At 53.7% G+C, this 13,704-nt stretch overlaps 3 protein-coding genes across 3 annotated transcripts; 1 reads left to right on the top strand and 2 right to left on the bottom strand.

The window, feature by feature from the left end:
- Nucleotides 1–776: 776 nt before the first annotated feature.
- Nucleotides 777–5,491, top strand: PG986_007281 (glycogen debranching enzyme; the record flags this gene model as incomplete). Its single annotated transcript, XM_066843503.1, has 3 exons — nt 777–1,006; nt 1,061–2,165; nt 2,216–5,491. The coding sequence occupies 3 exons, from the start codon at nt 777–779 to the stop codon at nt 5,489–5,491; spliced, it is 4,611 nt and encodes a 1,536-aa protein (XP_066699615.1).
- A 1,197-nt stretch (nt 5,492–6,688) lies between these two features.
- On the bottom strand, nt 6,689–7,407 carry PG986_007282 (uncharacterized protein; the record flags this gene model as incomplete). Its single annotated transcript, XM_066843504.1, has 2 exons — nt 6,689–6,983; nt 7,040–7,407. Coding segments are annotated over 2 exons (663 nt in total), but the record flags the coding sequence as incomplete, so codon positions are not given.
- A 4,369-nt stretch (nt 7,408–11,776) lies between these two features.
- PG986_007283 (uncharacterized protein) lies at nt 11,777–12,110 on the bottom strand (the record flags this gene model as incomplete). Its single annotated transcript, XM_066843505.1, has 2 exons — nt 11,777–12,000; nt 12,062–12,110. 2 exons carry the CDS (start codon nt 12,108–12,110, stop codon nt 11,777–11,779), a joined length of 273 nt encoding a protein of 90 aa, XP_066699617.1.
- Nucleotides 12,111–13,704: the final 1,594 nt, after the last annotated feature.

The following is a 13,704-nucleotide window of genomic DNA, read 5'->3' on the forward strand; positions in this document are numbered from 1 at the left end:
GCTAGCTCCAGCCATCTTGCTTTGCCATTGGCCTCTGCTTGGGATTCCTGCTGCATTTTGGACTGTTCGCTAGGATCCATTCAGTAGGTTTAATCTCACGATAGCTCGTCGGACGATGTTTTCTTCTTTTTTCTTCTTCTTTTTTGTATTTTTTGTATTTTTCTTCATACACACTCCCCCTTCCCATCGTCCTCTTTGCCTACTAGGTTAGCGCTTCTTGACAGAAACTGTTCCCCCGTCGTCGTGCTCGCCCGTTGCTTCCCACTTGCTTGGCTGCATACGCACCTTGCTGCTGCTGGACGGGGGGCCGACCAAAGTATCCCACATGCACCACATATCGATAGCTACATTGTACACATGAGAGTACCTGCCGTAGGTAGCCAGTCTAGCTTACTTTCACCTGCAGGCTTTACATAGAACGATTCCAGTCCCGGCCTTGGTCTTGGAATTTCCACAACGTCTTCCTGTAGCTCTCATTCTCCCTACTTCTCACCTCTTTCTCTCTCTCTCGCTCTCCCTCTTTCACTCTTTCCCCTCGAGCATCTTACCTTCTCCTCTGTTAACGGGCAATCACCTCTAGCAAACCACGACAGCTGCTCTGATTGGGCTGGAAATTGGCCACTAGTTTCTCCTATCTCGCCTATATCACTACGTGGATTACCGCGAGCCTAATACAATATCATATTCCGCACCTACCTGCGCGACCTACGTTGCCTCGTTGATGGTTCACTAAGCCTACAGCAAGAGCTGGTGTGTTAGAGCATATACCAGCCAATATGATCCCTCGGACCGTCACCTCGAACGAGGTCTACCTCCTGCCCCTCAAGGACAACGGCGCCCCCGATGTTCCTGGTGAATACATATACCTGGCCACAAGATCCAGTGAGCCCATCACGGTGCGCTTTACCATTGAAGGAACCTCGTCGATATGCCGACAAGGAAGCCTGTGGGTCAACATACCGGAGCATGGCTCGGAATTCCACCGGGATGCCTTCAGGGAGTTCAAGTATGTCACTTTGACCTGGAACGAGCTTCAGGCCGGAAACACTGACTTTTGTAGGCTGGTTCCCGACTTCAACCGAACCATCGAGATCTCCATTCCAATATACGATGCCGGCGCGTTTGCCTTCTACGTGACTTATGCCGAATTGCCCGACTTGTCCGAGGATCTGGGCTCGGACAAGTTGACCAAGACCGAGAAGAAGCAGACGCCTCTGTACTACATCGATGTAGCCCCTCGACTGTCCTTGGAGGGCAGGCCGTTGCCGCTGCCCGCCCTTTCTATATTCTCTGTCATAAGCAAGTTCATGGGCAAATACCCAACGGACTGGGAGAGGCATCTTCGTGGAATCAGCAGCAGGGGTTACAACATGATACATTTCACCCCTCTACAAGTGCGCGGGAAGTCCAACTCTCCGTACAGTCTTTTCGATCAGCTCGGCTGGGATCCCGATTGCTTTCCAAACGGGGAGGATGATGTACAGAAGATGATCGGCAGTTTGGAAAAGAACCACTCACTGCTAAGTCTGACAGATATCGTCCTCAACCACACTGCTCACAACAGCCAGTGGCTGATGGAGCATCCCGAGGCCGGCTACAATCTCACTACTGCGCCATGGCTCGAGTCTGCTTATCTCCTGGATACAAAGCTGCTCGAGTTTGGCTCCAAATTGGAGGAGCTCGGATATCCCAAGGAATTTGTGACGGTGGACGACCTGGTGAAAGTCATGGAAGGCGTCAAGAAGCATGTCATTGCGGAAATTCGCCTTTGGGAATACTACGCGATAGATGTGGACCGGGACGTTGACGCCGCCATTGCGTCCTGGGCTGCTGGCCAGACCTCCGGCGAGGTCGAAAGCCTGAAGCAAGCGAGCTTGAAAGATCAAGCAGCCTACCTCGTCCAGAACGGGTTGCTCGGTAACGACCGGCTTGGCGAGCGATTCAGAAGACGAGTCGACCCTAAAGCCGCGGCCGCCATAGTCACTGTTCTGTTTGGGAAGTATCGAGGTGAAGCCGATGAAGCAACCATTCGCTCCAGGTTGGTGGAGATACTCGATGCCGTGAATGTGCCATTCTACGAGGAGTACGACAAGGAACTGGCCGAAATACTAGACCAAGTGTTCAATCGCACCAAGTACATGCGTATCGACGACCATGGACCCAAAGTAGGAGCAGTCACCGAAGAGAACCCGCTCATCGAGACATATTTCACCAGACTGCCGCAGAACGACATCACGGCAAAGCACAGCAAAAAGATCTCGTTTTGGCCAATAACGGCTGGGTATGGGCAGGCAATGCCCTTATCGACAATGCGGGCCCCCAGTCTCGCGTGTACCTCCGTCGTGAAGTGATCGTTTGGGGAGACTGTGTCAAGCTTCGCTATGGTAACGGGCCACAAGACAGCCCCTGGCTCTGGGAATTCATGACAAAGTATGCCCGCATGATGGCGAAGTATTTCGCTGGTTTCCGCATTGACAACTGCCACTCCACGCCCATCCATGTCGCGGAACACATTCTTGACGAAGCACGTCGGGTCAGACCCAATTTATACGTCGTGGCAGAGCTGTTCACCGGAAGTGAGGAGATGGACTACCTATTCGTCAAACGATTGGGTATTAGCGCTCTGATCAGAGAAGCGATGCAATCCTGGAGCACCGGCGAGATGAGCAGGCTTGTGCACCGCCACGGCGGTCGTCCGATCGGAAGCTTCGAATTGGATGAAATAACAAAAGGCGGCTCGCAGAATCCTGGCAGCCCACCCATGAGCCCGGATACAAGTGGCCTGGAACCGACTCGCGAAGTCATCAGACGCATCAAGCCGTCTCCAGTTCAGGCTCTATTCATGGACTGCACGCATGACAACGAGGTACCGGCCCAGAAGCGAGACGCCCGGGATACTTTGCCCAACGCAGCCCTGGTCTGCATGTGCTCGAGCGCATCAGGCAGTGTGATGGGATATGACGAGATATACCCGAAGCTGGTAGACCTAGTCAATGAGACACGGCAGTACACGTCGGAGTCATCCGACAAGGAAGTGAAGGTAGGAGGAGGCACTGGTGGTATTGCTGGAGTCAAAACATTGCTGAACCAAATCCACACTCTGATGGGCATGGATGGATACGATGAGACTCACATCCACCATGAGGATCAATATATCACGGTACACAGAGTTCACCCTCAATTCCGAAAGGGCTATTTCCTCATTGCCCACACGGCATATCCCGGCTATGGTAATGGAAACGGAGCTTTCAACCCTGTTCACCTGGGTGGTACCAAGGCTCGGCACCTCGGAAGCTGGATGCTGGAAGTTGACCAGAGCGACGAGGCCAAGAAGGCTGCCAATGACGACAAGAAGTACCTTCGTGGCCTTCCCAGTCGCGTCGTCGATGTCCCCGGAATCCGCATGGAAGTTAAGAGTGACGAGACCATCATTACTGTTCGCGACAAATTCCCTCCAGGTTCCATTGCCCTATTCGAAACTTGGATCCCGTCAGCTGAGCACTCTGCCGGTTTGGACACCTATGTCACCTCTGGAGGCACTGCAGCCATGTCTGAGCTGGATGTGGTGGATCTGAACTTCTTACTCTACAGGTGCGATGCTGAGGAGCGCGACGGCAGCGATGGGAAAGATGGTGTCTACGACATCCCCGGACACGGTAAGCTCGTATATGCGGGCTTGCAAGGATGGTGGAGTATACTCAAGGATGTCATCAAGGACAACAACCTCGCTCACCCCCTCTGCCAGAATCTCCGCGACGGCCAGTGGGTCTTGGACTATACAGTCGGGCGGTTGGAGAGAGCCAGCCAAAAACCAGAGTTTGCGAGACTTGGAAAGCCAGCGACATGGCTCAAGGAGCGTTTCGATGCAATCCGTGGCATCCCCAGCTTCCTGCTGCCGCGTTACTTCGGCCTGGTGATGCAAACAGCCTACAAGGCAGCCTGGGGAAGATCGATGGAGTTGATGAACGAAGACACACGAAACGGGCAGTGGTTCTTGCAGAGTCTTGGTATGGTTAGCATCCAACAGACAGGTTTGATCAACTCTGGCTCGCTATGGCCCTCCAAACTCGTCCCATCTCTGGCAGCCGGCCTGCCCCATTTCGCTGTTGAATGGGCTCGTTGCTGGGGGCGTGATGTGTTCATCTCCCTGAGAGGGCTGTACTTGGGCACAGGTCGCTATGAAGAAGCTGCTGAGCACATATTCGCATTTGCCAGTGTCTTGAAGCATGGCATGATCCCAAACCTGCTAAGCAGCGGCAACCTTCCTCGATACAACAGCCGGGACTCGATCTGGTTCTTCCTACAGTGCATCCAGGACTACACTCGATTTGCACCCAACGGAATCGACTTCTTGAAGCGGAAGGTTAAGCGCCGCTTCTTGCCGTATGATGACACATGGTTCCCTTCAGATGACGCGCGCGCCTACTCACAGGAGAGCATCATCGAAGACGTTATCCAGGAGGCCATGCAGCGCCACGCATCGGGAATGAAGTTCCGCGAAGCCAACGCCGGGCCCAGTATCGACTCCCAGATGAAAGACGAGGGTTTCAACATCGAGATCAACGTCGACTGGTCCAACGGCATCATCTTTGGCGGCAACCAGCACAACTGTGGTACGTGGATGGACAAGATGGGCGAGAGCGAGCGTGCCGGCTCCAAGGGCGTACCCGGCACGCCAAGAGATGGTGCCGCCATCGAGATCACCGGTCTTTTGTACAGCACCTTGAGGTGGCTTGCCAAGCTCAACTCGGACGGCAAATTCAAGTACCACGGCGTCAAGAAGTCTGACGGCGCTGAGACAACGTACGCTGAATGGGCGGACCTGCTCAAGTCCAAGTTTGAGTATAGCTACTATGTTCCCAAGGATGCTTCCGACGATAGCAAATATGCTGTCAACTCGAGCATTGTGAACCGCCGGGGAATATACAAAGACCTGTACCGCTCCGGTAAAGAGTACGAGGACTACCAGCTGCGGCCCAACTTCGCAATTGCCATGACCGTCGCACCCGAGCTGTTTGACCCGAACCACGCGATGAGCGCTCTTATCGTGGCAGACAAGGCCCTCCGCGGCCCGACGGGAATGGCGACACTGGACCCGGCCGACCTGAACTACCGCCCGTACTACATCAACAGCGAAGACAGCGACGACTTTGCCACTTCCAAGGGTCGGAATTACCACCAGGGCCCCGAGTGGCTCTGGCCCACGGGCTTCTTCCTCCGTGCTCTTCTCAAGTTTGACTTGATCCGTCGCAAGGACAGCAAAGAGGGCCGCGTCGAAGCCTTCCAGCAAGTGACCCGCCGCCTGCAGGGCTGCAAGGAGATGATCCAGGCCAGCCCCCTGGGCCGGCCTCCAAGAGCTGACACAGAAGAACGGCGAATACTGCGGCGACTCCAGTCCTACCCAGGCCTGGAGTGCCGGCTGCCTGATCGACCTCTATATGGATGCTGCCGAGTACGCGGCTGCCGAGACAACTTAAGGGGGATGAGGTGAATAGATGAGGAGAAAAGGGAGAGTGAAGGGTAGTAGTAGAGACTAGACCGTCGTGGTCTTGACCAAGGAAAAGTGAATTCTCCCGTACCTAGGTACCTGATCGTATATATTTATGCATAACCAAAGCTCACCCCCGCCTCTCAGGATAGATATCATTTCTCGGCATAGTGAATATTAAGTCCTTAACTACCAACATTCCACAGCACTTGTATTCTGAACCGTGTTGGAGTTGGGCTGTTTGGCGAGACCTGCAGTTTCCTGCTTTGTTGCTCGTGATTGGCTACCTATGTACTCGTGTCTGAGCTAACAAGACAAATGCTTCGGCTCCTGCTCGCAAGGTTTGCAACTGGTAAATCCGTGATAACCTAGTTTCTGACAGCTCTGTTACTTTCACCATCGGTCACGTCGGATAAAAAAGCCAACCCGGGGTTTCCGTGGCTACGGCTCGGATCGTACCACAATCCTATCCGCTTCAGAGTTTACCGCGACATGGCGACTTTAGTCGCTGCGGACCAAGGCTCAGATAGGCAGGCTACACGTACGACTGGAAGCCCTGGGTTTCTTGTCCCATCATGATTAGCGGTTTATACAAGATTAGTTTCGGCTCGACCCGTACTTGAAAACAGTGGGACCAAGACCACATGGACTATACTATCTCGACTCCGGTCCGAAATGAGTTTGTGTGAATGGGATGTGCTACCAATGCGTGGTCATTTGTTTTTTATTAGAGACAAGGCCGCCAGAGATAAACAGCATCATATCCAAAGTCACGCAAGCAGGAGGTTCCCAAAACCAGCTGCATCACCCAAGAAAAAAGCCCGGCCGTGTGCTCCCTGAAAAGCCCCATTTTCTCATAGCCAAGTCTCGAAACTCCCATATAAACACGAGAAAAGAAAAGAAAAATCAGGAGAACACCACACCGAATGAAATCGAGTTGGGGCCACTGCCATGTGCCTATTAAAAACGCCCGGTGTGTCGACCTTGTGGGGTTCGATATGATGGAACAGAGAGCTTTGGCCAAAAAAGGAAAACGTTCCAATCGGCATGGCAAGTCTCTGTCGCGGCTATAATCGATGGAATCGTAAGTGTACGTAATGTACTTCCGGTAGACGATATAATTTGGTGTATTGATGATGATGAGATGTGTTTTGTTCTCGGACCACAGTCATCGCTGAGTCGCAGGAGCTGGGAGAGCGTTCATGTCCGTTGCGTGACGTTCCACTTCTTCCTCTCCTTCTTGGGCTTCTCACTGTAGCCTGGCGTGCCACCCGGCATGAACATGCCGGGCTGGCTCAGGCGATTTGACCCCGATCCGACCAGACCACCATGGCTGTCGACAGCAACGGAGCTTGGCAAGCCCTTGCCGAGTTCGTACATTCGATCCTTCTTTCGCAGGTACTTGCGCCGCCAGATACAAGCACCGGTCCAGATGCCAGCGATGCCCAAGACCACGACTACGATAAATATGACCCATTGCCAATGTGTCGAGATCCTATTCCGAGTTAGCGGGTTGCCACAGTTACCAATGCTGGATGAGGGGAGATGTACCAACTGCCGCCCCCTCCTTGTTGGCTCGCCTTGCTGCCAGAGGTTGAACTCGAGCCAGCTGTGGATGTTGTCTGGCTGACAGCTTGTTTGCCCTGGCAGAACTGGGTGAACCAACTCTGGATTCCGCTCAGACCGTTGGGGTCAGCATCACAGACTCCTGTGCCGCACACACCAGTGGAGCCTTGGTAAAAAGGTTGGAGCTTCGAATTTTGACAGAAGCATTTGTTGTACGTGTCTGCATCGGCTTGAGGGGCAGCCGGTGGCACGCACGCGCCGTTGGCATCATAGAGCGGGCCGCAAAGGGTTGCACACGACGGCAAAGATGCGAACGGTACTACAGTGGTCGCCGGTTGGGCTGGTTTTCGCGGCTTGAGTTAGTTACCAGATGCCCACTTCCCCGAGGATGATGGTTCTAGACTTACCCATCTTGATTATGGACTCGAGACTATCGAGGGAGGACTCGAGGTAATGATAATAATGATATCGGCAATAAATAAAAAAGATCGGCAAAGTTCAGAGAGAAAGCGGATGAAGCGATACGACGAAAGCACTTGGAGGGTTGGCGACCACGGTCGGGCGACTGGGGAATTCGTGGGGCGTGATTGTCACCACTACCGCCCGCAACAAAGGATTGGCCTATGCTGGCCACTTCCTAATTCGAGATGTATTGTTGTTCGCCGAGCCGATAACAAAAAAAAATAAAAAAAATAAAGGCGGAATACGGGCCAGTTTCAATATTTGCCTTGGAAAGATGATATCGTAACGCAATAACTGACGCCGGGGAATCGAAATGTCGCGTCGAGGTTGCAAAGAAGATACTCGAATGGCTAGCCTGTAACCACAGGGGCTGGGAAAGTATGTACGGTACGGATTACAAGATACAGACGGCTAGGACTGGGACGAGGTCCTCCTGTTGGCTGGGCGCAGTTTGGGTTGGCCAATGGTGCGATGCGACGGGGGAAGGTTAACGAGCGTGGGTTGCGATTTGGTTGATGTCCTCTTTCTTGTCGGAAGAGTGGGAAAGAAATAGTCGGGAGAAGATGGGAGTTTGGATTTGGGGACGGGATAGAATTCCAACCGGCCTGGATGGGAAAGGGTCTGGCACTACTGTACTGTACCTAGTGACTGGGGAGAGAGCCACAGGATGGTGGGTGGGAAATGGTGGCCTGGGGGGCTTGGGGGGCCTTGGTGCTTGGGGGCCTTGGAAGAGAGGTGGAGGGTGCCGCAGTGCCGCAGTGCCGTGCTCAGCTGGGCTTTTGGCTGGGCTTTGGCTGGGCTTTGGCTGGGCTTTTGCTGGGAGCCAAGCTGACTGGTGACTCAAACAAGGGATTTGACTGCCAAAAGACCGCAGCAGCATATCTTGCCTCTCTGGGCGTAGCCTCGATTCGCGCCATCGGGTACTTGTGGATATGGTTCAAGCCAGTCATGGGCCAGTCGACTTTTCGCCCGCTAGTCCAGGGACCCAGAGGGCCAGAGACCCAGACAGCCCGAGACCCCAGTCAGTCTTCAATAAATCGATCTTTTGGGGCCTGCAATTACCTGCTCGTCCTGTATCTCTATCGGTCATTAGTGAGCAAAAGTCAGCTTACATGATGCGATAACAGCGGTGCCATAGTCGCCGGATCAAGAAGGTTCCTGTCCTCACTCCGACTGCTTTGCTTTTTCCTCCCTCCCATGGAAACCAAAAAGCTAGGATGCTAGCTAGCACTGGCACGCCAAGCATGTAAGGATGCAAGCCACGCCAGGCCCGTCCACCGTCCTTCCCCCTTCCCAGGCGGCTGTCAACACCAAATTTGACGGATTCAATCCAATTCCATTCAACTCAGTTTAATCCAACCCAATTCATTCCGTTGCGGCCAACCAGCCGGCCACATCAGCACTTACAACCCACGAGACAGACATGGTCCAATACACTCCACTGCGTAGGCGTGCGGTTGTGTGTTGTGTTGTGAGAGTGCACATCTGCATCTGTCATGGTGAGCGAAATGGACTTGCCAAGCCCGAGTGAGTTCTGCATCATGTCAGGCCCCTCCGCTCTCACACGTACAACCTTGCGCAAACCACCAGCCCAGCCAGGAAACAAAAGTCAAAACAACATGAACCGCAAGATCGGATCCTACAGTAGGCTTCTGGGCATCCTCATCTCCAGTACGCGTGTCTTAGGCATTTGACGTCATGCAAACAATCCCGTCTCTTAGCTTCCCCTGGGCGGGCACCGTCAATCTGGTGCTACTTCTAATGATGTAGCTATAGGTTATGTAAGTACATGTGTGTTGACTCTTGTTAGGCCAACAGCAGTCGCCCCTCTTACACGGGACTACGAGCGAGCGAGAGAGACTGTTTCCAGAGAGACTCCAGCAGTCTCCAGAGAGGAACTCCAAAAACTCCAGAGTGGACAGGGTTCATGCACGATGGATTTAAAATGATGGGTTATGTTATGTTATGGGTGTGGATGTGGCTCTGTGGAGACTGACTGGCACGCCGACGCCCGCCCTAGCCTTCTTTGCCCAATTCCACTCCCACCATTCCACCTGTCGTGTTTCCTGAAATAACCTCAGCTCAGCTCGCACCAGCTCGCCATGGAATCAAGTCACTCTCGGTCGTCCTGCATTCCCTCCCTTTCTTTTTTCTTTCTTTCTTTTGACAGGCCGAACCGTATGTACCGGCAGCTGCCACCCACAAAAGCGCAACGGCTGGCGGGCAACTGTCAGCTCACTCCCCAGTACATACGTACTTTTCTTCTTCCGCTCACATCAGTAAACGATGACGGACAGGAAATATGGATACACAAGTATTCTTGGGCATCTTTTATTTGATATACTCGTCACGTGAATCCGCCACTCTGCGGCTCGACTTTGGTGTCAACTTCGAGATGTCCTAGTCGCAGTCAGTCGCTGTGTCAGGCCGTCCCATGTTGATGTCCGGTGGGAGTCCAAAAATGATAGCATCTTCATCCCAGTCTCACCATGAGGAACTTCACGCCCTCATGCCATATGGAATGTCGTGAATGCCGAATCACGAATTCGGTGAAGGGCAAGGTTAGGAGGTAAAGGGGACTGTATCTCCATGGACGAGGTCGACATGCTGCTCGGTCGACCGCGCAGCCCCGAGTCATCCCCTCGACAGGATAACACGAGACTATTTCCCAGGAAATTTGGCAGTGTCCGTCGTGGCCGGGGATTGATGCTTGCCGTCGGCAACAACATTTCCTATCTGCCACCGGTGTGCAACCGCGAGCGCTGTTGGAATAGCTGCCGCTGGTCTCAGGAGTCAGCCGTTGCAGCCTGTCCACGATCCGGCCGCTGGGTTCTCACTCGTAGTGCCGCGAGCGACGAGGTGAAAATCGTCATCGAGCAACCAAGCCGTGGCACTCTGTGTAGCATGGGGTGTTTTACAGCGGCCGATTCTGTCCCCTTCCCCACCCCACGGCTGTGGAAAGCCAGCAGGCACTTTCTTGTCACCGGCGTCATCTCTCAGCACCACAGAGTCCGTTCCACGGAACCTTCGCTCTGTGAACCAAGCAACCCTTGTTTTGATGCATGCTCAGGCCTGGGATTTGAGCAGTTATCACCATCGCCAGCCCCGGTATGTCACCCAGACCATGGTTCCAGGATATTCTCTTGTGGGTCAGCTGAGTTGTTTTAAGCAAGTGTCGAAGATCGCCAGGGGGCCTCATCGTTTCCGATATATCAGCATGCTTACGTACGATTGCATTTCAAGCAGGAACTGATAGAGAGCGTGACACCATCTTGGGACCAAGGCTAATGAATGGTTGCGTCACTCGAATCCCGGGTTTCTTTAGTCGTTGTACCTGCATTCTCTGAACGTTACCTTAAGAGCCCATGTCCCTTCGTAGGGGCCGATAGCACATGTAACAGATTAGGCAAAGACGAGATTATGCTTACCTGGCGGGCGTGAACGCTAAAAGCCGAAACTGGTAACGTCTAGTTGGAAGCCGAGGTAGTAACCAAGAACACGTTCCATTTATAGGCAGCTTCTTGGGGGGGGATTTCGCCAGCAGGCACCCAGCAGCCTATGGTTGAATAACCGTCGAAGATGCAGTAACACCTGTGTCCCACCCTCCAGAGTAAATCCTCAAGGTGATACAACCCGCCCACCAGGGTCCTATTGGGGAATCAGAGGCATACAAGCAGGTTGTGAACCCCCAAACTTGGTGACTTTATTTCATGGGTACCTTGGGCTAGCCGGCACTTCGGTCTGCCTCCAATGATGGCTTGGTCCAGCCTGAGTGCCAGTCGCTGTCAGCTTTCGGTATGGCGTTTCAGAGTCATCGTGCGAGCCAGACTGTCCGCCTCGTCCTGCCTGTTGTTCTTCGAGCCCAGCCGCTGGTTGTCGGCCCTCTTGGGTAGCCGGAGTTACTTCTTAAGAGCCGAATCTTTTTTTTTTTTTTCTTCTTCCGGCTGACCCAGGCACGCGTGTAGATGAGTGTTATGTTACACCACAAACCGTCTGTTTGGACAGTAGGGTGAAAAGAGTGGCGTCGTAGTATATAAGTTCTAACTAGCTAGGAAATAGGAATTTTGAGATAAAAATACAACATCCGTGAAACGTCCAACCCGATCCGTGTACTCCCAAAGTTCCTAAGCCCGTAGAAGGAGACACCAAAAGACATCGGTATTCAACTTGTGTTGCTACCAAACCACCACCGTGAGAAACCCGGCTACCGTGCTGCTTCCCTATCGCCCTTAAAGAGTGTTGGGCATGGAGGAACCCCCCTTATTTCTTTCCGCCCAACTTGTGATGCTTCTTCTTTGGGTCCTTGTGCGAGCCATGGGACGGATCTAGGGAGGCAGAGTGCTGGTAGGAGCCGTGGCCGGGGGTGACCCACTGAGCGGCATTCACCGTATCGACGCCGTCCCAGGGACCTCCGGTAGACTGCTCGTATATCCAGGCGTCGGTGTTATTGTACGAGCCCGTTTGAGACTTTGGGTGCTCTTGTCCTTGCGGGCAACATTAGCAATGGAAACGTGCGGAGTGTTGAGGTAGCTGATGAACACTTACTCTGGTCCTTGCCGCTCGAGGAGGGCTTGCTTGAGGAGTTTTTGGCCATCTTCACAAACGGATAGTCGTAAACGTGGCTTGGGAAGCACAGCGGCAGTGGCTTGGTGTGCAAGCCTTTGGGGGGTTCTTGATAGATTGGATCGGAAGACTGGATGTGGAAGGGTAACTCTCTGGATGCTCAGTGGTGCTGTTCGTGAGGATGCTGGGGAGAAGCCATCATGAAAACCACAGGGAGAGCTCGACCTTTATATAGTAGACGACCCGGCTCGATTACGATGCGGTGCGTTTGATCAGATCGACCCCCTTCCGCCCTAGGAGCGTTGCTCCGAGTCGCTCTCTCGCCAAACTCGTAAGCTGTACTCGACAACAACCCAATCCCATGATGATCCGACGGGGGTTAGCTGCCAATCCGTTCCTACGAGAGGTTACGTACCCCTGTCCGCAATCCGCAGTCCGCAGTCGAATAAGGGGAGGGAGGACCATCATCTTCCTTCGTCTCGGGTGCCGGCAAGCCACAATATTGTCAGATGCACCTGTGCAGAATGAAGCAACGGCGGTCAGAAGCTTTACCAGAACGAGCCTCTCGAGGCGCTCTGGTCGTCAGCCCCGAAGCGCGGCTGCTCACAACGTGGGTTATTGGGTGTGACAACAAGGACGGCCGGCCCATGGGAAAAGCAGGCAGGTGGACCCTTGATCCATGGCACGGTATCACAGAAGAGTTTCTTCTATACGGACCGCTAGAAGGCTTCTAGTCGCACCGGGCCAGCAAACAAACGTGCCAAACAAACAGAAGCCAAGTCCTCCTCGTGACATGGGATACTTTGGGACTGCCCGTACTGCTAGCGGGAAGCGATCACCATCGTCCACTCCCGCAACCTGGACCCTTTGTGTTATACTAAATAGCACGTTCTCTAGAGCGACGAACTCGTCCGATGTATATCGTATCGCCGATGCCAGCAGCGGGAAGGCAGGCAGGGGCCGCTGGATCTGCATGCAGCTGGCTGCTCATCAACCTGTCGACTTGCAGATGCCGCGACTCATCACATTTTTCGCCGCGCACGGCAGCTCGGCTGGGATCCGGCGTGATCCTAGCGTGCATGGCGACAGAGACGGCCACGGAAAGGGGGTGAAGGGCGATGCGAATTGCGAATGTACCCTTTTTCCCTTGCTCCCCATCTGCTCGCACGACCATACACACACCTGAACCTAAATTCTATTTGGCAATGGTCGGCCGGGTGGCTGCATGGCCCAGCGACGCCAACCGGTCGAGGGTAGAAGAAGGAGAGGGAAAAAAGTGCCTGAACGGATTGGATGGCTATTGTTCTGCACTCACGGTACATCAGCTTGGCAAGCTGCCCTTGCGTACCTATGGTAGGGCCCTACCCGGACACACACACGTGTGCACATGGCACGAAGGCTTTTTCCCAGGAGAGAGAGTATTCCACGAAGGGCGTCACACCCAGGGGGGTCTCGTTTCCGGCTTCGTCACATATGACGGGCCTTAACGATCGACGGCTCTCGCTTGTTGCTCTCCAGTTGGTCGCACAGGACCCTGATTGGGTCTTCACGGGCAGCCACTATTGCACGCGGTTTCCTTCCCACCGGTATTGTCCGACCCGCTGAAGCAAAGCCCAAGCTGGGGT

Source organism: Apiospora aurea (genome assembly GCF_038362705.1).
Source record: "Apiospora aurea strain CBS 24483 chromosome Unknown utg000005l_segment0_segment0, whole genome shotgun sequence".
Taxonomy (NCBI): domain Eukaryota; kingdom Fungi; phylum Ascomycota; class Sordariomycetes; order Amphisphaeriales; family Apiosporaceae; genus Apiospora; species Apiospora aurea.